This window comes from Haliotis asinina, chromosome 13 (assembly GCF_037392515.1).
Source record: "Haliotis asinina isolate JCU_RB_2024 chromosome 13, JCU_Hal_asi_v2, whole genome shotgun sequence".
In the NCBI taxonomy this organism is placed as follows: domain Eukaryota; kingdom Metazoa; phylum Mollusca; class Gastropoda; order Lepetellida; family Haliotidae; genus Haliotis; species Haliotis asinina.
In genome coordinates, this window is record NC_090292.1 from 42,439,100 (window position 1) to 42,464,972 (window position 25,873).

Consider the following 25,873-nt stretch of genomic DNA (forward strand, 5'->3'; position numbering starts at 1 on the left):
TCAAGTTCTGTGCGAACTTTTCAACAGGACGTCCTCGACATTTACAGTGACGTCACGGAATGGGTGGAAGTCGTGGAGGTTGCTCTATTGTTAAACAGTGGCAAACTTATATTGGCAGGGTTTAAATTTACCCCGCTTTTAGCATTATTCCAGCAATGTGACCCATGTTTTTAGACAGGATAGCAATAATTGTACACAGCTTCAACCCTTGTGAGGATACAGGCACTAACAATTGCCGTCGTTACTTTAACCTATACTGGACAAAATAAGTTGGGGATATTGGTATTTTTATCATTGATATCATATCACAGTGTCAATATGTAAATATATCACTCTAAATGTTAAAAAAACATTACTAACTATTTTGTCCAGTATATCCGTTATGAAACATTTATGTATTATCAAATTATATATCTACAATTATCCAACTATTTGGGTTAAAATATCAGATAATAAAATGTGAATTAAGAGCATTCACCGTTTTCACATTCAATCCCCTTTGATGAGACCCATGACGGTCCGATGTAGAATAGGCCTTAGCAACCCATGCTTTGCCATAAAAAGCGATGATGCTTGTCGTAAGAGGTGACTAACGGAATCAGGTGGTCAGGCTCGCTGACTTGGTTGATACATGTCATCGGTTCCCAGTGTCGCACACAAACGCCACATTAATGTTCAATGTATAGAATATGATTAAAAGAATTAAGCGCAAATGATCAAAATCTGGTGTTTGCATCTCAAAGATGTTTTAATTGATAGCATTGAAATTATGAAAATTTGCAAACCACTGCTCATCATCGAATTATAACACTCAGTTCCAGCTATACCAAACCTATGAAGAAATGAAAGAACTGAGGGTTATTATTTGTTGAGGAGGAGTGGTATGCAAATGTTTGCAAAACATGCTGATCTGGTGATTACTTATGACCTCATCTCACCAATTAACGTTTTCATTGACATCTTTATCATTATTGTGATCTGTATCGTTGTTGTGATCTTTATCATTGTTGTGATCTTTATCATTATTGTGATCTGTATCATTGTTGTGATCTTTATCATTGTTGTGATCTTTATCATTGTTGTGATCTTTATCATTGTTGTGATCTGTATCGTTGTTGTGATCTTTATCATTGTTACGGGATATTTATATAGCGCACATATCCATGCATCTAGTGCTTGCTCAAGACGCTGGTATATGGCTCCCTCGATCATTGGACGTCAGTTTCAACGTCACATCGTATTATCAGTCTCAACTCCCTGGGGGGTATACAACTCTTGCTGTCACAGATGGTCTCGATCCCGGTACCACCAAGCTCAGTGGATTACTAGCCTGGCGCCTTAGACAGATCGCCCACCGCGCCCCTAGATGCCACGTCATACCCTATCCAGCTCGGTCTGTACCCGCAACTAAGCGTATGCACGTGTTCATGTGGTCACCATCTGGTCATCTACCAACGGATTCGTGGGTTCTTTTGAGTGCACATCGCTGTGTACTGTACGCTAGCGGTTATGACAACACTGAAAGAGTCTGCACACAGTGTTGACTCACCGGTCACAAGTGGGCTCGATCCCGTCACCTCAATCCCGCTGGATCACTAGCCTTGCGCTTTAACCAACTCGCCCACCGTGACCCTTATTTTACAATATACAGATAATTAGTACAATTTCTTTTTTTTTTTTTTTTTGTGGCTTGTATATATAGTTAATGTATGGGCTTATTTCATGACGTGCAATGTGGAATAGCTTTGCACATGATTCGTTTCATGAAATATCAGGAAACTTTCTGTCGTGTGGAGGAATCTTTCTTTGAAATACTTTTTTTTCATTCTTTGCTCACGCATGAAAATTCCCATTATAATCCCAATGAAAAAGTTGCTTTAGAATTTGATTGTGTGCAGTGGTCTAGGACATATTTTCTGTGTTTATATATACCTCTTAGCAGTACATGTAGTCCTGTCATAACAATTCTGATACTGAAAGCAGCAATTGCGTAGCCTAGTGGTTAAAATGTTCGCCCGTCACGCCGATGAACCGGGTTTGAATCCCCACATGGGTACAATGTGCGAAACCCATTTCTTGGGTCCCGCTGAATGCAGCGTATAACTAACCTAAACTCACTTATTCACCCAATCAAAGAAGTCATACGTCATTCTTCATCTACCCAACTTCTAGAACGCCAGACAAACAAGTATTACGTCATCCTTCATCTATCCAACTTCTAGAATGCCAACCAAAGAAGTCATACGTCATCCTTCTAGAACGCCATTCAAAGAAGTCATATCTCATCCTTCATCTACCAAACTTCTAGAATGGCAATCAAGGAAGTCATACGTCATCCTTCTAAAACGCCATTCAAAGAAGTCATATCTCATCCTTCATCTACCCAACTTCTAGAATGCCAATCAAAGAAGTCATACGTCATCCTTCATCTACCCAACTTATAGAATGCCAATCAAGGAAGCCATGCGTCATCCTTCTAGAACGCCAATCAAAGAAGTCATATCTCATCCTTCATCTACCCAACTTTTAGAATGCCAATGAAAGAAGTCATACGTCATCCTTCTAGAACGCCAATCAAAGAAGTCATACGTCATCCTTCATCTACCCAACTTCTAGAATGCCAATGAAAGAAGTCATACGTCATCCTTCTAGAACGCCAATCAAAGAAGTCATACGTCATCCTTCATCTACCCAACTTCTAGAATGCCAGTCAAGGAAGTCATACGTAATCCTTCTAGAACGCCAATCAAAGAAGTCATACGTCATCCTTCATCTACCCAACTTCTAGAATGCCCATCATGGAAGCCATACGCCATCCTTCTAGAACGCCAATCAAAGAAGTCATATATCATCCTTCATCTACCCAAGTTTTAGAATACCAATCAAGGAAGTCATACGTCATCCTTCTAGAACGCCAATCAAAGAAGTCATACGTCATCCTTCGTCTACCCAACTTCTAGAATGCCAATCAAGGAAGTTATACGTCATTCTTCTAGAATGCCAATCAAAGAAGTCATACGTTGTCCTTCATCTACCCAAATTATAGAACGCCAATCAAAGAAGTCATACGTCATCCTTCTAGAACGCCAATCAAAGATGTCATATCTCATCCTTCATCTACCCAACTTTTAGAATGCCAATCAAAGAAGTCATACGTCATCCTTCATCTACCCAACCTCTAGAGCGCCAATGAAAGAAGTCATACGTCATCCTTCTAGAACGCCAATCAAAGACGTCGTATGTCATCCTTCATCTACCCAACTTTTAGAACGCCAATCAAAGAAGTCATATGTCATCCTTCATCTACCCAACTTCTAGAATGCCAATGAAAGAAGTCATACGTCATCCTTCTAGAACGCCAATCAAAGAAGTCATATGTCATCCTTCATCTACCCAACTTCTAGAATGCCAATCAAGGAAGTCACACGTCATCCTTCATCTACCCAAATTCTAGAACGCCAAGCAAGGAAGTCATACGTCATCCTTCATCTACCCAACTTCTAGAATGCCAATGAAAGAAGTCATACGTCATCCTTCTAGAACGCCAATCAACGAAGTCATATGTCATCCTTCATCTACCAAACTTTTAGAATGCCAATCAAGGAAGTCATACGTCATCCTTCATCTACCCAACTTCTAGAATGCCAATCAAGGAAGTCATACGTCATCCTTCTAGAACGCCAATCAAAGAAGTCATATGTCATCCTTCATGTACCCAACTTCTAGAATGCCAGTCAAAGAAGAAATATTACTATGTTTGCTGTCTATATGGGTAACCCCGGCATGTGCACAGACACATATTTTATTGAACTGAATTATATTGGTTTTGAAACTAATAAAATCTTGATTTGACTATAGAACTTGTTGCTTTATATTAAACCGTTAGAAGCCGAGTTGCTGTGCCGGAACTATACAAAACTAGGTCGTTAGCGACGGGCTTTACGACCTCCCGCAATATGATTGGTAATAATGCAAACTACAATTTTACGTGGGTGAAAGAACTGGCGTGTGTTTTGTACACAAAAGTGTTAGCCAATCAGATTGCCGGAGGTCGTAAAGCCCGTCGGTGTTGACCTAGTTTTGTATACTTCCGGCACAGCAACTCGGTCTTTGGCAATGTAATAAAAAAAACAATAAGACCATCCGCTCGAAAGGCCTGTGTATATGCCTCCCACACATGGGAAATATGAACAGAAGCTTTTGATACCCGTGAAACTTTTAAAATACGATTTATTCCATGACGAATGCGTAATTGTCCGGTTTTCGATCGCCATGATTTGGTGATACACCTTTACAGGTTTTATAGTAAGGGGGTTGGATAGTAAACTGGGACTTAGTTTACCGATTTTCGGACCCACGGTGGGCGCCTGTGCAACAAACGACTTCTTTCAGATCTGGTACTCGTTGACAAGACTTTTTGTTCTCTCACGTAGATGGGAAAGTCATCTTCATATAAAGATCTCGGTGATAGTAAATGAATCTTGAATCTTATCCGCTCTTGGATAGCTGACCAGTGTAGTTGCTGAAGTACGAGCGTTATGTGGTCTTCCGGTATAGCTCTGGTGATGGTTTTGGCTGCACGGTTCTGGACTATCTGGAGACTTTAAACGTTGCTGGGTCTGTTGATGAAGCGCCGTAGAAGTAACTGTAGAGACAGTTATCGCCGAAACAGAAAAGTAAGCCACACTGCCACTTGGTGTTGTAACAGCCATTCAGGGTGATTGAGAAATGGTCAGGAGAGCCGTAGGTAGTAGCTGAGACGGTGAAGTATGCAGCACCAGGAGAAGAATCAGCATGTCTCCTCACTAAACGTCAGGTCGGAGGAAAGAATATTTGTAGGAGATTTTTATTGAGGCATGAGTCCGACGGGGGGTCCAATAATACCTCTTCCGGTGATGGTGAAAAACGCCGAGCTGACTAGTAAGAACGGTGCCTCTTGGATTGTTTCGATGATGTGTCACTCGTCTACTACCAACTCTCTGATAAGCGGTAAACACATCATCATCAAAGTTAGCGCAGCAAAAGCAGCGACCAGATTATGGGGATCCACAACACGAAACCCCCCCTTCCTAGTGACACGATCATACTTTCCCATAATATGACACGTCGATTAACAGAACCTAACACACGTCCAAAACACGGCCTTCAGCATGTTTACATGCAATGGTCGAAGTAAGAGAGAGAAGAAGCGTAAGATAATATAATGAACCGCAAAAGAAACGTCACCCTACCAAAAATTTTGCCACATGTGTTTTAGCTTGATTTTAATCTCTTTTTTTCACTTGTTATAAGTTAGCTAGACCTGGTTGGTAGCCGATGTTCAAGGAAAATTGGTTTCAGATTCAGTATTTGATTAAAAAAAAGAGAAAAAAAAACAGCAACAAAAAAAAACATGTCAAATCGCAGTTACTGAAGTAATGATGGGGTGAAGTTTTGTGCGTATTTCATGATAATAACAATGAACCTGCATCCCGAGGTATCATCCCTGTAAGAGCCGCCGAACATGCACCGAATCATTCACTGTTCAACAGTTGTTACATGCCATGATTATCAAGGAACAGGGGGTCCTAGCTTTTGGAAAACTGAATGCTCGACAGACTGCAAGACATGTTGCACATTAATTTTCTGTTGATGTTCGAATAATACACCGCCTGCAGCAAGTCCAAGTCACTGGAAGCACAACCGACCATCTCTGCAGTGGAAGACTCTGACAACGTTGAGGCAAAATCTGCAGATTGTCCATCATCACCTGCAAAATCGTTTCAACTACCGCTGAACTCTCTAAGGCATATCGCCAAGGCTGGGCCTCCATGAACCGTCTCATCCATTCCATGTACTGTTTTCAACGCTCAAGGAGGCCATTCACGTTATTGACTTTCTGATCGCACTATTGTGCTGTCATCATTTTGACTTCTTATTGCCTGAAAATTCGTCTTTAAGAATTGATGATCACACATACCAGTTTTGAAATATTTCCTACAATTATGTTATTTTCACGTGTTTGAAACTGATTACCAATTTCAAAAAGGGGTGACGGTTTGGGAGGATATTATTTTATTGTTTTGGGTTTTTGGGGTTTTTTTTGCTGTTCAGTATTTAAGTTCAAGATTTAATAATTTTTATACAAATAATAACAGACTCAGCTATTAAAACAAACCTTCTTTGTCGGTCCTAACTACTGGGTGGATGCAGTGTTTACTAAACTGAACCACAAAAGAAACTGTGCACATTTAAAAATAATATTACGAAGAATGAGCAAGATAGGTTGAAACCCAAATAGTGTTAAACACATAGCCCAAACGCAAACTCTGCTCACGTAAAACGTCGAACCAGGAATAGGCACGCGTCTTGCTGGAATTGAGAAACACTGGAAATCACGTGACCCCACTGCAGGCGGAACAGCACATGCCACATGGGTATAAAAATCCGATCCGATCTAAGCACCGATCTTAGACATTCACAGTGGGAAAAGAACACCTTGGAAATGGCAAGACTAACAGCAGAACAACGCAAGTGATCAATCGGAATGATTCAGATCGGGACAACGCCTGCCCACGTTGCAAGAACCTTTGGTTATTCCCGTGTTGCCATTGGTGACTTGGTGCAAAGATACAGGCAGACTGGAGGGACACTGGACAGGCCCAGAACAGAAAGACCACGGGTCACCACGCCACAGGAGGACCGTCACCTGCGTACGTTGCACCTCCGCAACCGCTTCCTAACGGTGACGTCATCGGCGGCGCATGCTTAAGGTCGGCGTTTCAGCACAACTACGGTGACCAGGAGACTTCGGGCAGCGGGTATCACGGTTTATCGACCTTTCACTGGACAGATGTTGACCCCCGAACATCGCCGCAAGTGACTACGATGGGCGACGTTGGCAACGTCGGGATTGGCAACTCGTGATTTTTTGTGATCAAAGCAGGTTCTGTTTGTTTACTGTTGATGGCAGACAACGTGTTTACCGTCGCAGAGGTGAACGTACAACTGCTTGCTGCGCAGAAGTCGTTCCGTACGGTATAGGGGGGAGTCATGGTGTGGGGTGCAATTTGTGGTGACCAGACAACGCCACTAGTCGTCATTAATGATAATCTCAATGCACAACGTTACCGGGATGACATCCTTCGTCCTGTGGTACTACCCTACATTCAGCAACAGCCCCGGGGTGTTCTGTACCAGCACAACGCCAGGCCTCACACAGCTCGTATTGTTGTGAACGTCGTTGCCGCAAACAACGTTTCTTTTGCCGGTAAGTTACTTGGTGATACATGGATTGTCTAATCCAGACTTGCTAAAGTGACCGCCAAAGTCTTTAGGAGAGATTTATGATTTAGTACTAAGCGAGCAACAGTCCTGTTAACAAGGCAACCTTGTGGCCGGTAAAGTAAGCTTCAAGTTCAGTCATTAAGGATTCAAGACAAACAATCCACAAGGCATCGAACAGGACCATCCCTGTTACCATTGGACTGCAATAGGTAACGCCATCTTGTATGTTCCAGTTGACTGTTCCGCAGCTGTGAATAACATCTTGACATCATCATCCTTGCATAGAAAAATCCTGAGGATTAGGCATTCATCAATAGGAAAAGTCATCTTGTATGTTCCAGCCACACCGTTCCACGGCTGTGAATAACATCACATCTTGAATAGAAACATCCTGAGATTGGTTATTCATCAGTCAACACAACAAAGGGTCAAAATAAAAAGCTATTTATTCTAAAATATTTCACAAACATCGGACATGTACAAATGATTCTATTTCTGTGGTGTGTGAAGTCACTAGGCTAACAATTCTAACAAGTGTATATAGGCAAAAACAAATGTTTGTAGAACTACAATGCACTGCATGCAGGAACGGATCCAGGATTTTGGAGAAGGGGGTTGCACGAAATCATGAAGTCTAAAGGTTAGGGGAAATGCTCCTCTGGGATTTTTTTTTAGGGGGATAAGGGTGTATGCACATCACCCCTCTGGATCTGTCCCTGGCATAGAATAGTTCAGACAGCAACACCAAATATTCTCAACAAAACAATATCCCAATTCCTTGAAATCACGGATCTGAAAAAGAAATGACCAACTCACCACACAATAATTTACTGCCAATCCTCATGACAAGATTTAATAAGAATTTCATTAACAAGACCTTGGAACATCAATTTCTTTAACTGAGCCCCCTTGAGAAAGTTCATGATAATATTTTTAAAATAGTTTATTGAAAAAAATCAGCATTACCACTTAACAAAAGAAAATGAACACCTGTTTGACAAACCTGCCACTGAAACAGGTTAAAGCAATTTGAGCAGTTTTATGAACAGAGAAAGATGGTATTGCAGGAACACTCACAGACCTGATTCTGTCAGCATCCTGTTATGGATGGAGAGACTGAACGGAGTTTCTGTCAACCAGCTGATGATACTTACTTCATGTTATTTCCAGCCAAACATTCTCCAGTCTCTCGATCAGCTTCCAGACAGTACAATGGACAATTTGGTTAATGCTTCTCAATATGACACCAAAATGCAGCTATTTTTTTAAACATATAACATTTTATCTGTGCAGGTTCTCATTTCGATGAGTTTCTCATAGCTTCAAGTTTCTCACTGCTGCAATGAGTAAATACTTGAAATTTCATGGTGTTGACACTAAGCTGACAATGCCAAAATACTCAAAGTAATTAGAAAATGCTTGTTCCGAGTAAATACTTGCAACAATTTGAAGTTTTTCAAGCAACAGAGTACCCAATGCAATGAAAACCTTCACTTAAAAAAATGCTTCAAAAGAGGGAGCATTAGGCTTTCATAACCAAAAGGATAAGAACTGGAGCAAATATTTGGACACATGTCCCTTCACAAATTGAGAGCAATCAAATTGAGTATCAGTCATCAGTTTGGTCCATACAAGGATTGTTTTGAATGTTGGCCTTCTGTAACCAGATCCATTTTAGTACTGAATGTCACTTCTAAGTTTTTGTTTGTGATGCCCTGTCATCAACAATGTCATGTAGAAGCTTGTATCATGAAGAGGAATACTGTTTAAGGATAGACAAGCTCTTTATTGAAATAGGTGCAACATATCCGTGCAGATCATAATACCATTAGCAAAGGTCACATCAATTGCAATAAAGATATCAATCCATAGATAGTGTTTCCCTTTAGAATGGCAGGTTTCTCATACAAGCAGATCCTTTGTGGTTTTGAATAGGCTGTATCTTGGCCCTAACTGTCTGTCATCTGTGCTTCATAAAATAGACTGTAAAAGAAACATTGTTGATTGTCCAGTATGGTTTGTCAACTGCTTCTCAAGCAAGAAATGTTCATATTCATGACAGGTATCTCCTTATCATTAAGTGAAGTAAATTATCACAAAGTGTTGAATTGTGACGAAGCTGAACATGTCCGACTTGGTGTATTGCAGTCTGCCTTGGTATCCGTTGTATCCCATTACAAGTATGCTGTACAGTTTGGTACAGCGTATGGCTTAAGTACGTCCCGACTTCACACACCAGAGACAATATAACAAGTATACTTGAGTAGTAACGACATACATGTACATAGCTCGTGTACATCTTCAACAGAATGCCTTCCCCAAGATGACCTTACTCATCTAACAATCATCATTGTCAGCACTTGCCCAGTGAGACATTCATGCTAAAATCAGCTAATGAACGAATACTCATGGAAGGTCAGGTCAGGTTTCATAGTACAATGAAAATAAAATCTAAATATTTGGGTCAAAAAGAAAAACACTTATTCCAGGATTTGTGGTGTAGGAACTAAGTGATTAGGCAGGGATGCATCCAGCATTTCATAAAACTGGGCCAAATGGCCCCCTGGTTTCAGCAAAACACCTAGCCCCCGTATCCCCTAAAGACCGTGTTCTAGGACCTCACTATGTATGCACTGAAGGGAAAGCCTGTCACATACTGCTCACGAATTCCAGACAGAAAAAAGATCATCTCACTTTGATTGAGTTTAGTTTTTTCACACTTTTACAATATTCTAAAAACATCACACAAGGGGATACCTAGAATGAGCTTCACACATTGTACCCACATGGGATAATCAAACACAGGTCTTCAAAATGACAAAGTGAACATTTTCACCAGTAGGCTACCCTACCTCTCCAGACCATAGATACATGGGGATATCATTGTGATTGAAATAGTAATTTCCTAGAGACTGTTCACACTGTTATTTTTAGCTTAAAGCATATTTTGAAATAAGTTGAACTAAATGCTCTAATTAGATCTTACTTGCAAGAAATTTGACACACAAGTTTTTAACTGTACAAAGATGCATCCCCTTTATGATGAAATCTTTTGAAAAATACATTTCACAACTTGCCAAAGAAGCATTCTTCGGCCAAAAGGCCATATGTTATTGAAGACATGAAGATAAATATCCTTTGTATAAAATACACAGGAAGCAATAAAATTGTAAAACTCTTTATCTTCAGAGATAGATTTACCAGAGTAACCTGCCCATACATTGGCATCGTTATGAAAAAAAAAAACCCAAACCACTATCCCACAAAAACGGTTATCTGTCACTTATTCTAAAACGTTTGCAAAATATTACTTCCAAAATACCTAAAACAGAACTCACAACTGTCCATTGAATGAATAAATGCACATACAATTAGGATGCATATTTCATATGCCACTGAAACTTTCTCTGTGAACATTACAAGATACGATCGTCAGTCCGTTTCCATGACGATGCTGTAAAAAATAGTTTCCAGCTATGTAGAACACTCTGGTGTTGTGCGACTGTACAATATGTGTTATGGTGGATATTCTACAGTCTCTATAATGGGAAAATTACAACATAGGTAAAATAGCAGAAAAAACGAAAATCAGCAACTATACACAAATTCATATGAACATGATATTAAATTCATGTTTCTTTCATGACAGCGACACGGAACTGTAAAATACATAACAATAAAATTGCGTATATGGGTAAGATATTCACACAAACTTACGTTGATCCTCGTCAGTTTTCTCAAAAGGTTAAAGTACTCATGATTTCCTTGCATAGAATCTAAATATGAAAAGGAAATAATAACATGGGGGGTGGGGGGAGAGAGAAAAAACAAACAAAAATAAACACACAGAAAATCTAGACCTATTCTTCTCATCTTTCATCTATAGAAAATTATTATTGCACCAAATATGCTTAACTTCATGTTTAAACTGATGTTTACTGTAACGGTCAAATTCATTGAGCACAACCAAAATCACTTTCAAATATTCACACACACTTCTTTGACTAAAACCTAATAAGCATTTACTCCAATGAAGTCCATGGACAAAAAAATGAAAATAATAAATTTTTCTTCCAATGACATATACAATTACTGGTTCTTATAAATGGCTGATAGAAATTGCACTTGTTCCTAGTGAAAGGAAAGCCGAACGAGGTATATATTTTTTTTAAAAAAATGACATAAATTTACAAACTACATGGCTTTGTATCATAAGACATGGAAACATTTTTGTGTCATCAAGGACTAGAGAATTTGAGTTAACACAAGGAGATCTATTGCTGTGCTGCCTATAGACATGTCACTGAGAATAACCAAGAGCACAAGAGTGAGTTTAGTTTCATGTCGCCTTTAGCAATATTCCAGAAGGGGGACACAAGAAATGGGCTTCACATTTTTGTTTCATTTGGAATTGAACCTGGATATTTTGACAAGTGACTAGGTTACTCCACCACATTTTTGAGTCAGGTAAATCTGGGATGCCAATTTAAATTTACAGGACGTTGCTGGCTTCCTTAGTGTCCTTCTCAACGCTAATCTGGGTTTTGATTCCATTATCTGGGATCTGGTGCAGGTAGGGGAACTCTACTCAAGCATTCACTTCCCAGAAAAAAAAAGAAGTAACGAACGTTTGTGTTAAATCAATCAGGAAGATTAATTATCAGCACACTAGATTCACAAATTTATTACAGGATACTTGAAGATTACTTTTTGCAAGTTGTTAAATAGTTGATTTAAAACTACAAATACTTTTCTTGCAAATTAGCCAAATTTCTCACATGAAGCATCTCAGAAGTGATACTTATTTTAAAAAATAATCTTTTAACCCCAACCAATCAAGCAGGTAAAGGGAAGTAACTCTGATGAGAGTTATCTCCCTTACCTGTGTTGTCACTCTGTGAACTGGGCTATTCCTTGTCAATGAGAAAACCATAAGACAATTGTTTTCCATGTGAGCATGTAGTGAGTTTGGAGAAAACCTCCCCTAGGACTGACCAAGAGAGACAAACAGGACAGTTTATCAACAAGCTGAGCAACAAAACAAAGAGACTACTCTCTCACAACCCTTAGCTCCTGCAACGTTTCATTCTGAACAAAGCAGATACTTAACGATATTGAGGATAGTTTCATGAACCTTAAAGTTAAGCCTTCACAACAATATAAAGACCCCAAAATATTCATGATCCATAATTTGATTAGGATTAACTTAAAATGAAGAACTGATCCCAGAAATCCCAGGGCTCTTCAACTATTGAGTGGCTGGTCCCCTTACAAAAGTCAAAAGGAAACTACTTGAGCATAACAAAAATTATTCCTTTTCTCATGAAATTTCTCTAATTAAAGAAACCTAAACAAACAGTATTAAAAAAGTCACAACTTGATAACCTCTTTGCCCTAATTATACGTCTTTTAAAAATGTCTTAATTTCACTTCTTTTAAGAAATGTCCATCACTGTAAAAACCAGACTCTTTGTTAAAAACAAGGGAAGAAATGGTACTAAACAGAGTTATCTGCCCTTATTCATGAAACAAAACGTTTCGTCAATAAAATGACAGCAACTTTGACTGAAGCAACATTGACATAAAAGCATACTTAACTGTGTCCTTTTAAGTTTTCTATTTCAAAGGCATATTGGAAAAGTTCAGTCTTCAATGGCAGCCAAAATGTACCAATGCATATTTGATTCTGATTTGACAAAGAACTACAAAGGTTTCCAATGCTGGACATTCAGGAGTTCAATTTTTTTTTTTTCAAAAGCCACTTGCCAAATGGCAAGTGACTTTAAGAACATAACTTGCCCTGACTAATTCTCCACAAGCCCTGATTTTTTGACATAATCATGATGATGTAATAGGTATGGAACAAATAAATCAACATAGTTGATGTTGATGTTTACTGGACTGTTTATCAAAAAGTGATAAACAGCAATTTTGCAAAATTTAATGGCTACATGCAGAACAGATATGAATAGAAATTCCAGTTTATTTTGAAGTTTGAAACCATAATTGGAAAAATTTTCTAGTTACCCTTGGACAAGTAGGATACCATTATTTTATTGCCCGAAATGAAAACTGACTTGTCCTGGGCATCGGGTGATGGGATTTTTGAACCCCTGACATTAAGAAGATAGTGTTTCCCTATCAAATCTGGTAGTAAGCACTCAACAAAAGCTGGAATTTAACTAAAGCCAGCAGTCTTCACACACAAATCCATATAATCATCAACAAATAAAGAGCTAAAATATTATAAAACAGAAGAAGCTATAAAATGTTGAAATGCTAAAACTATATACAATTCTGGCAAAACTAACAGGAACATGAAAATTACGCAATGCAAGATGTGGTGTATGCTTCAAATTTGTACAAGTATGAACAAATGTCACTATGTGAAAGGTTTCATGAGAAATATTTCATTTGCTGAGAATAAATAATTTCATCACATCCATGAAAACGATAAGTGGTTTGAAACCAAATTCATACAAAATGCACTGTCCACTCACTGACAAAGCACTAAAGTTGCTTGTTTACATGAAACACACTGAAACACAGCTGTTTGGGTTTTATACGACAAAACCTTTAATGATTGAGTACTAACATTTGCGCTGCCCATAAAAGATTAGAAGGTAAGTTATGAATTCTAAACATATCATATTCTTCACCAAGTAGATGATAACAGGTCAAGATGTGTTGTCTAAAAAAAAAAATTAATTTTAGAAATAGACATTTCAGTGTCAAAATGGGTTAAAAATATATGTCAAAGAAACTTCCTCCAAGACAAGAGTTATACGGAATATTCAAGACTTTATAAAATTGTTCTGTCTAGGTAAAAATAGTTTTCATACAAATACTCTAAAGCTATTCTTAACATTGCCTGTTTCCGATAAGAGACGTACACAAAAAGTGATTTTCTGCACTCTAAACGTCAAAAGATATTGACTAGAATACGTTCACATAGTATGTAAGGCACAGACTATCTTATCTTGTAGTAAGCTGTTACTAGTAACCGACCAAAAGTGACCAACCAAAATTTGCATCCATGAGCAATGCATGACGATTTTTGCAAAAATTCAACAAAAAAGTCTTTAAACAGAACTTGTTTAAAATTCAAAATATGGTCAGTCCCTTTGCTTCAGGTATTCGCAGACTTCTGTGCGGACTTCAAATACATGTAGAATCTCAACTGTTAACAATTGTCAACTTTTTGTCAGTTTACTGTCAACAACATAACATTAATGCAGCTTTCATTGGCAAAACAAGTGACGGTAGAACATACCTTTCATGTCTTTGTCCTAAATCTATAGAAATATTCTTGTATAATTCACAAAAACCCTATCCAAGTTCAGGGCTGGAATAAGCTCTGACAAGGTCTAATCAAATCATTTCAAAGTTGATTCCTTTCTCGAATCATCCAAAATTGTTTCAGAAATATGAAGTTTATGACAACAGACACTTTCCCATGTGTACAAATAAACTGTAGCTTTGGCAGCTTTTCCAATTATTTCTCAGCCTTATGTTAAAGAAATGAACTCGAAAACTGACTCAGTGAAGTTGGACGGCACAGAGAAATTGATCTATATTTTTGGATCTAAGTAAGTGCGCACTGTTGGCTCACAGTGGTTTTGTACAAGAAATATAATATATATTAATATCTCACAAATAACTACAATAAAATCACTGATGAGAAACAGGTTGAAGGGAAAATCTTAACAATAAACATTTACAAACAAATACAGGTTTCTTTTTGTCCTTTTTTTCTTGAAAGTCAAGTTTGACTGGATTATACTTGGAGAGGGCTTCATCAACACAGGATGGCATTCTTCACGAGAGTTATCTCCCCTTGAACATATAATTATATCATCTATGATAGGTGAATACAATAAAACTGGTCCTTTTGTAAATTCTCAGGTTTGGCCCAAGTTCGGTTTATCCTAGAGTTTTCAATTAAAAAAATCGCTACATATGTCACATCTGAATTCATGAGAGTAAAATTTGATTTCATTCTTTAAATTAAACTTAGCTACATCATAACATTTAAATTTGTTCAATGTTTTTCAAAACTAGTACAATTCTAACCAGAGGTTATAGTCCATTTGACTTACATGTGGACCAATGAATTGCAATCGAACTCAAAATATATAACACATAAAATGCTCAGTGAAACGCTGATCATAATCAAAACATCATACCACATTTTTGCAGAATTTAAGCCCTAACGATTAATAAGTTGTTTAACATAAAAGTTGTTCAACAAACTGTCATTAAAATATTGACACAGCTCACCCTTTGTTACGAGGGGGGAGTGCAGAGAAAGGGATGGCCAGGTGTGTGAGAAAGGATGGCGACAGCACAGCACAGCACAGGTTTATGAATAGATAACGTTCAGCACTTATGCACATGCTGCTCGTTCTGGCTGTCCCTTTCTCTGCACTCATGCTTTCTAACAAACAATGAACTACGTCAGTATTTTAATGATACTTTGTTAAACACCTTCTTAATTCTTGGATGTAAAATCTGCAAAAACCTCACACAGCTGATCTGATGTTTTGATTCTAGAGTTTCATTGACCATTTTATGTTTATTAGTCGACATGTTTTACAAATTTTGGTCTTCTTGCCATTTTCTGTTCATGTAATTGCATTGTGTGATTGATACCTGTATTTACCCTGAAATAAAAGTTTAAATTAATTTAAAGTTGAATAAAAGAGACCTTACACTGGTTAGAATGCAATTCATCGGTCCACTTTTGAACCAAGCAGACTATGAGGAAATATGATTACAAATGAACGGGTCCCAGCATTCTCATCCCTAACTCAATGTCGCTAAAAATCAGATCTCACTTCTCATGACTGATAAACAAGGATCAAAGGTCATCATGCCAATGGAGGTCATGTCGCAACGACCTTTCACTCAACCTCACTGACCCATGATTTGATCAAAGAGAAATCATTTGCCAACCAGAAACAAGATTCTCAAGCTTGGTGGCACAGGATTCAAACAGTCCACATTCCTCAAAGATTACACTTTGAAAACCATTCTTGACTCAAAAACAAAACAAATCAAAACAAAACAATGTTAAGATAGAAGGCAGTACTTCCCACTTTCATATGTCAGTTCCCACTAGAGAAAGACAGAATCAATAATTAAGTCTGTACCAACACTCTTCGCTAAAACTTTTCAACAATGTTATGAGATCTGAAAATACATTTAAACTACCCCTTTCTCAACAACGCAAAAGGTCACTGATTTGTCAGTTAAAGTGCAATGGTCATGTGACAAAAACAATGGGACGACTTCTGATATTTGTTTAGCAGTGAGAACTAAGATCTTACTTCAGTAAGATTGTCCTATAACATATGTTCTGACTTCAGATAAAGCTGAGATTGTTTGTGAATATGGGACCATTTATTGACTAGGTTTAACCACACAATACTATAGGTAAAACTTAGAGACAAAAATGCCGAACACTGTAAATTCTCTCGACAGAATGACATCCCGATTGATTGTAGCCAAACATCCTACAACTGTATAAGTGCCATTTTTTTTAAAGGGAGAGAACTCCTGTGTTCACTGGCAGTTTATGGTGGCAACAAAGTGTGTAACCGAAACCGCTCACGTATGTAAGGTCTTACATCTTCATTCTGAAACAAAAGAAAAAACAGAAGTGAGTGAGTGAGTGAGTGAGTGAGTGAGTGAGTGAGTGAGTGAGTGAGTGAGTGAACCTTTACACCACTTTCAGGAATATTTCAGATATTCACTGCGGGATACAATTTTGGAGCACTTCTTTGCATTAACAATATGTATCACAAGGTTGGTTTTGTCTGACACACATTACACACTCGATCAATGTTATGACTGAATTTATCTTAAATTCATGTTTTTAATATACTGGTTGTCCATTGAAAATAAAATTTTCAAATGCTATTTATGTATTTTGAAAAAATGAGAAAAAAAAATCATGCGAAATTTTTTGTGCATAAACAAATATGACTGGAAACTTTGACAAACTATGCTAACCAATTATTTTCAATGACTTAAATCATGAGATTTTAACTAATTTCCGACACTAAATACAACAGAGAGAAATGAAATGGTCTGAACTTACAAGGGCAACTAAACTCTCAAGAAAAGGGATCAGTTTTAGTAGTTCGTCATCACGCTGGTCCACAAACCAGCTTTCAATGGGAATACCATTGTCCAGCTGAAAAGGAAAAAGAGATGATTCAAACCTATGTCAAGCCAAATGAATGTAAAGTGTTATGGCATATTGATAAACACTGTTTCTAGCATAGGGGCCTGCAAGCATAATTTTGTTGTTTGTTTGTTGTTTAATGCTGCACTATTCCAACCATATGATCATCTGCAAATGATCTTGAGCACTGATCTGTGCAATTAGGATACAATGTCACAGAACATAAACAAACATCAATTGTCCATCAACCCATGGGCCCCCTTGTTGAAAACTTAAATGTTAATTTTGACTTGTTTCAAGCATGGGCATAGGATCATACACTTCAGCCAACCTATGTGAATCAAATCATTCAAATCTTGCATCTCACTGTTTTTCCTGTACATATTGTCTTCGTAAAATCGTGGTGAAACTCCCCTTCTTATCATTCACAGGGACTACATTTGAACGTTTTGTCAAAATTTATTAATTGGAATGCAAGGCAAATCTTTTCATAACCATCCCTAGATTGTGCACACAACACAAGGATAACAAATTTTGAGTCGTCTCCCTTCCATGCGTTGATGGATCAAGCAGGTGGTTGATGCAGATATTAGACGGGGAGTCTCTTCGTTTGTAAACAACAAGCATTGATATGAAAAGAACTGTTTGTATTATTTTTTCAGATGATTTCCGTAAGTACCACGAGAATGGGATACGCCAGTATGTATTTAATTGTAGCAGTGTTACCCGAGCCTAGAGGCTAGGGATGATATTGCTACAGAGAAGCATACATCAGGCAGATTTACACGACAGAGAAGTTTATAATGTATCTATATTCTGGCATGTTAAATGAACAAACTATCATTTTATCCCATTTTGAAGATTGATAACCTTGCTAACGACCAAGCAAAATGGCGTCACTTAGGTAATAACGTTCATGTTTAATGGAGTATTACCTGTGCAAGTTTCATTTTGAAAATTGGACATGTTCTAACATAACACAGATGAAAGTAAATTGTATGAAAAAATATTCTAGAAATTTGATTGGCAAAGAACCACAAAACATTAATTCACATGACTGTGGGTTTCTCCGGGGTGGAAATATATTATACCAGAATATGACATCTAATTTTTAATGGATTGATCAAATCTGAATGTCGCCAAAGCCAGTAATCACACAAGGGGTTTCTTAGATTTGAAGATCATACAAATGATAAGTGTGCAGTCTAAGCCTGTTGAACAGGCCTTTTTTTAAAAAAAGTTAATGTGTCAAAACTGCCTTGAAATTTGAAAATAATTGAATAATACCATTTTTAGAGAACTTTATTAACATATTACTCGGAATACATTTTTTCTACAAAATGATACCAAATTTAGCAAATTCTTGTCAATCTGACACTTTGTATCCAACCTCCTAAATGAGTTTCTCACCTGGTACCCAAAGGCTTGTGGGGAGTTGTCAATGATGATCGTCTTGGACAAGTCGCGTCCAAGAATCGTTAGGTCTTTGATGTAGTAGCCATTGATACACACACAGTGTTCTCGGAACAACCGATGCCTGTAACAAACAGAAAAGCAAGTTAAATCAGGGAGTAAGTGTTTGTGTTAATGCAAAAACTTTTGGATTTTCATGCAAATAAATCTACATTTCATGCAAGATATTGTCTACAAGCATGTTCTCCACACAAAGCATTCTGGGTAGCTATATTTCTAAATTACTTGACCAAAATCAGAAAGAGCACAAATTATACCGAGCTGTCAGCTGTCATAACTGCAACATTTAGACACTCTTGGAATGACAGGAATGAAATTCTACATTTCATATATAATACCAGGGAGAATGAAGGTTTTGAAATCACGGTCCAGGATCGAAATCAGCCAATTGAATTGCTGTGCTTTTGATAACTCCAGGTAACCATCAGTCTACCACAACAAGACACAAACAGGACTAAACTGCAACATTATTTATTATGGCTAAAGAAGTCAAAGGGTTACCTCCTCTTAACTGAATCCTATCATTGCCAGCCACAATACAACATTTTTCATTTCCTCAATGTTTATTTTTAAACCTTTTTCTTTGAAATCTTAATCTTGAATTCAAAAAATAAAGTAAAAGTAATTTGTAAAAGGCACAAATCCTTTTTCAGAGGAATTTCAAAACCGGCCAGATATTTTTTAGCGGGTATTGCTGTGAACAAGAGTGAGCGAGTTTAGTTTTATGCCGCATTCAGCAATATTCCAGCTATATGGCGTCTGTCTGTAAATAATCAAGTTTGGACCAGACAATCTAGTCATCAACAGCATGAACACTGATCTGCACAAGTGGGGACTGATGACACGTGTCAACCAAGTCAGCGACCACCCGATCCCGTTAGTCGCCTCTTACGACAAGCATAGTCGCCATCTACGGCAAGCATGTGTTGCTGAAGGCCTATTCTAACCCGGGACCCTCACAGGTTGCAGTCAACAAGACGGAGTCCTGGTGATACTATGGCTGCAGTAGCAAATACAGTTGTGATTGGTCAGTTGATGTAAACGTAATGGACACAGAGAAGACGCTTGTGATTGAAGGATGCTTTAACCACTTGGCAACCCTACTGGCTCCCATCACCGCTAAGACCCACATGGGTCTGTTGAAGTCTTCTATGGTTAACCTTCAACACACATTTACCTGATAAGCTTTTTATCAGGGTCGAGTAGATTCATGAGTTTATCGGCATACACCTTCTTTGATGCAGTGAACAAAATGACTTCAAATAGGTGCGACACTCGCTCAAGGAACTCACGGAAAAACGGTCTGGTTCTCACATACACCTGAAGAAAAAATGATTGTATTTAGCATAAAATATGAAGGAAACAAATCATAAAGGTCTGTGTCTTGTGAATAATTATAGGCCTTAAAATCCATCATCATCATTTTCGGTTTTCTTCAAAGGTTGAAATCTGGAGTATAAGTCAGTCTGAGTGGAACATATCTACCTAAAGTGTGATATCTTGAATCCTGATTTATGGGTTTTTTTTAAACATTTTTACCTGATATGTGGTATTTTGGATCATACTTACTTAAAATATGATGTCTTGAAACATACTTACCTGACATGTGATATCTTGAAACGTATTAACCTGACATGTGATATCTTGAAACATATTTACCTGATATGTGATATCTTGAAACAACACCGGGAAGGAGAAAGCGGCATCCTCCAGCTCCGTCAGACTACAATGAACCAGTGTCTCGTCCTGAAACAGATGCCAATGGTTAACTGGTATTTTCTGCATTAGGTAAGGAGCGTGATTTTACATTACTTCTGGATTACTGCAGTACTATGTGAGAGATGAAACCCAGACCTTTACCATTCCAAGTGTACACTAACCACCGGGCCACCCAACCACCCCCTCAGCATTGATCAGCAATGTCACGGACACCAGACATGGCATTCACAAGCTGTAACATCAGATTTAAGTCGACTGGGTAAACCTAAACAGGCTTGAAATATGAAATACACTATTGTACTGACTGATTTCAGTTTTCTTCAGTGGATATTCAATAATATCAAAGTGTACTACCAAATACTGTTACAAATACTGAGGTGTTACTCACCAGATCTAACACTAAAGAAAACTCAGGTGAGCTTCTGGTTTTGAGAGGTAACGCTGGAGATCGCACCCGCATCTCGTCAGTTAATGGTGGCAAACTGCGGATGATCATATATCTGGAAGACAAAGAAAGGTCAGGAGTCAAGGTTGAAAAATTTAGGTTTTAAAATCATGATCCAAGATCCAAAGTTGCCAAATGAACTGTTCTATCTTTGATAACTCCGGTTGAAAATTAACCTTCACCAACAACACACAAGTAGAGGCATGCGTATTCATTTAGCGAGCATGTGTGAGCACATGCATGCATGCACACGTTTGTTGAACGGTTACTGTCTTCGCCTGTGCTTTCCTCAGGACAACCCAGGGAGAACTCATAGCAGACATTTTATTGTTACTTTCGTGACATGGAGCTTGGAGACAGGTTCTTATAATAAAAGTATCAAATAGAAATATTCCACTTTTTTCATAACATGCTTATTGGAAGATGGGCTAATGCCAATGTATGTCTGAATTGTGGCATTTTAAATGTTTATTATAACTGGTGTTTCATTATGGCACTTAGTCATATTCCTGGCTGCATGAATACGTCTTTCCAGAGGTGCCACTATTAATTGAAATATCAAGCAGCAACACTGGACGCTAAGTTAAATCGCTTGGCGTGACTGCTCTCAAATGGTGTATTCGCAGATACGCAAGACTTCTTTTTACTCAGCAGCGGATATTTGTGAATACTCGCAAGTATTTGTTCTGTTGAACACGCCTCAGGACTTAACCTACAACATTATTTTATTATGTCAAAAGAAGTCAAAGGGTTACTTCCCTTTAACGAAATCCCATCTTTACCAGCCACAACTACAGCATTCTACTTTTCTTCAAGAAGTGAGTCAGTTTAGTGTTATGCCCCACTCAGCAATATCCCAACTATATGGCGGCGACCTGTAAATAATCGAGTGGACTATTGCTGAGTGTGGCATAAAACTACTCTCTCATGCACTGAGACAGAGGAACAAACTCGGACAGAGGGACAAACTCACGGATCGTATGGTTCCTGTTCCCACTCATAGTTCTCCTCAGTCTGGTTCTCCTCGGGGTTGGGGGCAGGGGCGGTGGTGTAAGTGTTGCACTCTGGGGGGACAGCAGGGTTGTAGGTGACCAAGCTGCCGTTGTTGTTCTCCTCCATCACCTTCTCAGCGGTGTACGCCTCCTTACACTCCACACCATTGTCGAGGTCCGGGTCTTCGTTCTCCTTACCTGCGCAACAAGTTGCAGTTTCATCTCATACTTACGTCTTATGCCCTAGATGAAGCAAGTCTCGATTCCCATCTGACTCCTTTTTAATTTAAATGTTTTCACTTGGTCCATGTTTGTCATACCCTAGAAAACCTGCATATGTGACGCACACATTAACTACACATTGCTGATTAAATACCTGATCTGATTTACCTTGGGTTTTTTGTTATTATTAAACATTGAGAGTTGATGTCTTGATGAAAGTTCTAAACCGTAGCTGACTCCCAAAAACACGTCCATGACTCCCTCTCATGACTCAGCTCTCATGACTCCTACATTGATATGCCTTGGGCAAACACTTGTTTCTTGACTTCTGTGTATTCAGAGACTAAGCATTAGTATATCTCATACTTGGTACATCTATTAGCCTGGCTTGCTTCTTTGGAGCATATTTCTGCTTAATGGCTTTACAGATGGTGATATGTGTGAGGGTGCAGGACAACACTTACTAGATGCAGCGCTATCCGACTCGGCTTCCGTGGATGTCAGGTCAAGGATGAGGGACCTTGCAATCTCCTCCAGTTCCTGCTTGGGTGATGTTAGGTCCGTCTCTGTCAGCATCAGCATCAGCATTAACACCAACACCAACACCAACACCAACACCAACACCAACAGCATCATGTTACATGACCTATAACTTAAGGACCCACAAGAAACCTGGATTCACGCAATGTATTTTTTGCTATTTCAAAGTACCTGCCCTTGATTTGCATTACTACTCTACTGACCAATCAAATGTTGACAAGAGAAAGCAGGTTATAGGTAAGGTAGAGACATGAAAACATCAAAACAAATCCCATCAGTTTGCAGGCAATCGTGTTCATGATACGGAGTGACCGTGTGATTTTGGTTCTACACCAGTGTTAGCAATATTTCTGAAATATCATGGTGGGGGGACATCAGGAGAGGGGTTCCAACTTTGCTTCCATGTGGGAAATCGAACCCAGGTCCTCTGTGTGACAAGCGAACGCTTTAAACATAAGACTTAACCACCGACCCTTTGAGATACTAACCTTCCTGACTGTAGTTAGGATACAGAGGGGAGAAGATTGTTCCAAGGAGAGTTGTTCGAGGAGGACTGCCCGTTTCAGGTTTGGCCTTGATGTGAGTCTTGTCCTGGTCTCGAACAACAGCTGTAACAACACAAACAACAGTCACAACAGATCAAATGTTTGTAACTCAGTGTTCACCGCAGATTTTGTAAGAGTGCACGCAGAAATACAATTATAAATATGTAACAATCCTGAATCATTTCAAAAGTTCTTGTTTGTATTTTTCATATGTTGCTGTTTAAGGTACTTTTTTAAATAAGGCAGATCAGAATCTATGCACCACTTCTTACACAACATATGCATAAAAAAAACCCCGAACACATTATATTTTCTGCAAGTTTTCATACATTTTTTTTGCCAGAGAAATGCAGGTTTCTGCGTTAGAGTGAACACTGGTTTCCAGGTCACAGTTTGAGCCATATCGGAGACCACAGGGCTCCAATGCTTACCACATGCAAACCAAAATGCGCAAGTGAGTACGGTTTTATGCCGCTTCTAGCAATGTTCCAGCAAAATCACAACAGGGGACACCAGACATGGGCTTTGCAAATTGTAGTTATGTGGGGAATGAAACGCGGGTTATTGGCATGATCATCGAACACTTTAACCTCTAGGCTACCCCACTGCCCCTCCCATACATCAGCCATATAAGAATATACAAGATCATTGTTTAATAAAACATAATGTGCATCTTCAAACAGACATCAAGAGGGAAAAGTGATTATCAACAATTTTGGAATTGGCTGTTACCTGAAAATGTCTCAATGTCAGGAACAAGATTTTTTAAAATATACTTAAGTCTTATCAGGCTGAACCCCGTTTATCTGACAATCTGCTTTATTTATTTTTATATTTTGTTGGTAACAAATTGAATAAATGTAAGTGAGTCTCATTTATTTAGTCCGGCATCCTTGTTGATCCAACTATTTGCAGTGCAATGGATGATGTCGAATTAACAAGACTAGACTGTACATTTACATGTACAAACTTTGTAAGATATGTTACTTATTGACTTTAAGGAAATAGGTTCTATGAGCTAGTACTGCTTCCGACCACATCAGCAGAAATGTGTTCAAGTCTTTGAAGTATGTCCAAGTAGTTTCATGTACCAGGTATTTTCAAGGCAAAAGCTATATTCAAAGACTTTTCCAAAATCTCAAATTTCAAGGGAAGCTGTATCTTTTGTACATCAATCATTACCTTTCTTCCTCAAGCCTGACTTTGTGCGATGTGGTGTCGAGGTGATGAGTGCGTCTACGCCATTTGTGTTTGTTTCACTGATGCCGTTCTCAACCTTCGTCTTCTTCACTGGAGTATCACGACTTCCCTGGAAATATTAGAAGAAAAATTGGACCACAGTTTATTATTGTTTAGATTCTTATCCCAACCCCTTCATTGCCAAACAGGACATGAAGATCGTGTTAGAATGGATTTTCTGCCACCCATGCTTGAGAATGATCTTCAACAAAACAATGCTTGAGAAATGATCTCCAGCAACCCAGGCTTGAGAAATGATCTTCAGCAACCTATCCTTGAGAAATGATCGTCAACAACCTATGCTTAAAAACTGATCTTCAGCAACCTATATTTGAGAAATGATCTTCAGCAACCCATGGTTGAAATATTGATCTTCAGCAACCCATGCTTGAAAACTGATCTTAAGCAACCTATGCTTGAGAACTTAGAGATTACTTGCAGAATATGCTGACCTGGCTAACAAACTTGAATGAAGATTCTTTAACAGATTTCCTAGCCTGCTGCTCATGACGTCGATCATTGTAATGTCTGCATAAAATTTACAAACTGACGTGATTGACTAGGATATTGTTGAGTGTGGCAATAAACAACCCAAAACAAATATAACACATAGCCGAAACTTCTTGCTGTTTGGTTTCCATTTTTGATATAAGAGATGATAACCTACTTGCACCAGGTGCAACCATAGATATAAACCTTGCTGCAACAGTCAAATTCCAGTTGAAATGTAATGTGTTAAAACGTCAGAGGTTTCAGTGCCCTCATACATATTAGTGATGCAGAATCCATGAAACCAAAGCAACACAGAGACGTTGCTGCTCCCTATTTAAAAGAGCTGTCAAAGGCAAAGCATGTTTATAAATAACAATGTTTTGGTGCCATAGCTATTCAGAGTTTAAAAGAAAAATGAGCTGAATTGTGCATATAATGTCAGATTTTGATGTTGATTTATTTTACTTTAAAATGACTTGCACCTGGTGCAAGTTTGACTAATAACCAGGTTGCATTTTGTAATATTGGGTTGCACGAGTGCAAGTAACAAAGCACTAAATAGAGTCCTGACAAATGTTTCCAGATCCCAAACCATGTCATGCATGTCCAAGTAGAAGAATGTATCTCTGTAATGAGCATATTTTACAGAAAAAAGTTTCTTCAGTTATAATAATAGAATTTAGTTCAATGGACCACAAATATAATACAGTAATAACAGAATGAACTAGTCTAGACCAAACCAGTCATTGAC

General features: G+C 38.4%; 1 protein-coding gene across 1 annotated transcript in view; it reads right to left on the reverse strand.

Moving 5' to 3' along the window:
- Positions 1–7,694: 7,694 nt before the first annotated feature.
- LOC137259984 (CTD small phosphatase-like protein 3) overlaps positions 7,695–25,873 on the reverse strand; it is a 40,768-nt gene continuing 22,589 nt past the window's right edge. The window contains exons 3-12 of the mRNA XM_067797649.1: positions 24,574–24,700; positions 23,335–23,454; positions 22,771–22,872; positions 22,066–22,282; positions 21,036–21,147; positions 20,588–20,674; positions 20,106–20,248; positions 18,866–18,992; positions 17,369–17,464; positions 7,695–16,904 (exon numbers count right to left, since the gene is read on the reverse strand). Of these exons, the coding sequence (XP_067653750.1) occupies positions 16,842–16,904; positions 17,369–17,464; positions 18,866–18,992; positions 20,106–20,248; positions 20,588–20,674; positions 21,036–21,147; positions 22,066–22,282; positions 22,771–22,872; positions 23,335–23,454; positions 24,574–24,700 (1,194 nt within the window). The 3' untranslated portion in view covers positions 7,695–16,841. The remainder of the gene's footprint in view (positions 16,905–17,368; positions 17,465–18,865; positions 18,993–20,105; positions 20,249–20,587; positions 20,675–21,035; positions 21,148–22,065; positions 22,283–22,770; positions 22,873–23,334; positions 23,455–24,573; positions 24,701–25,873) is intronic.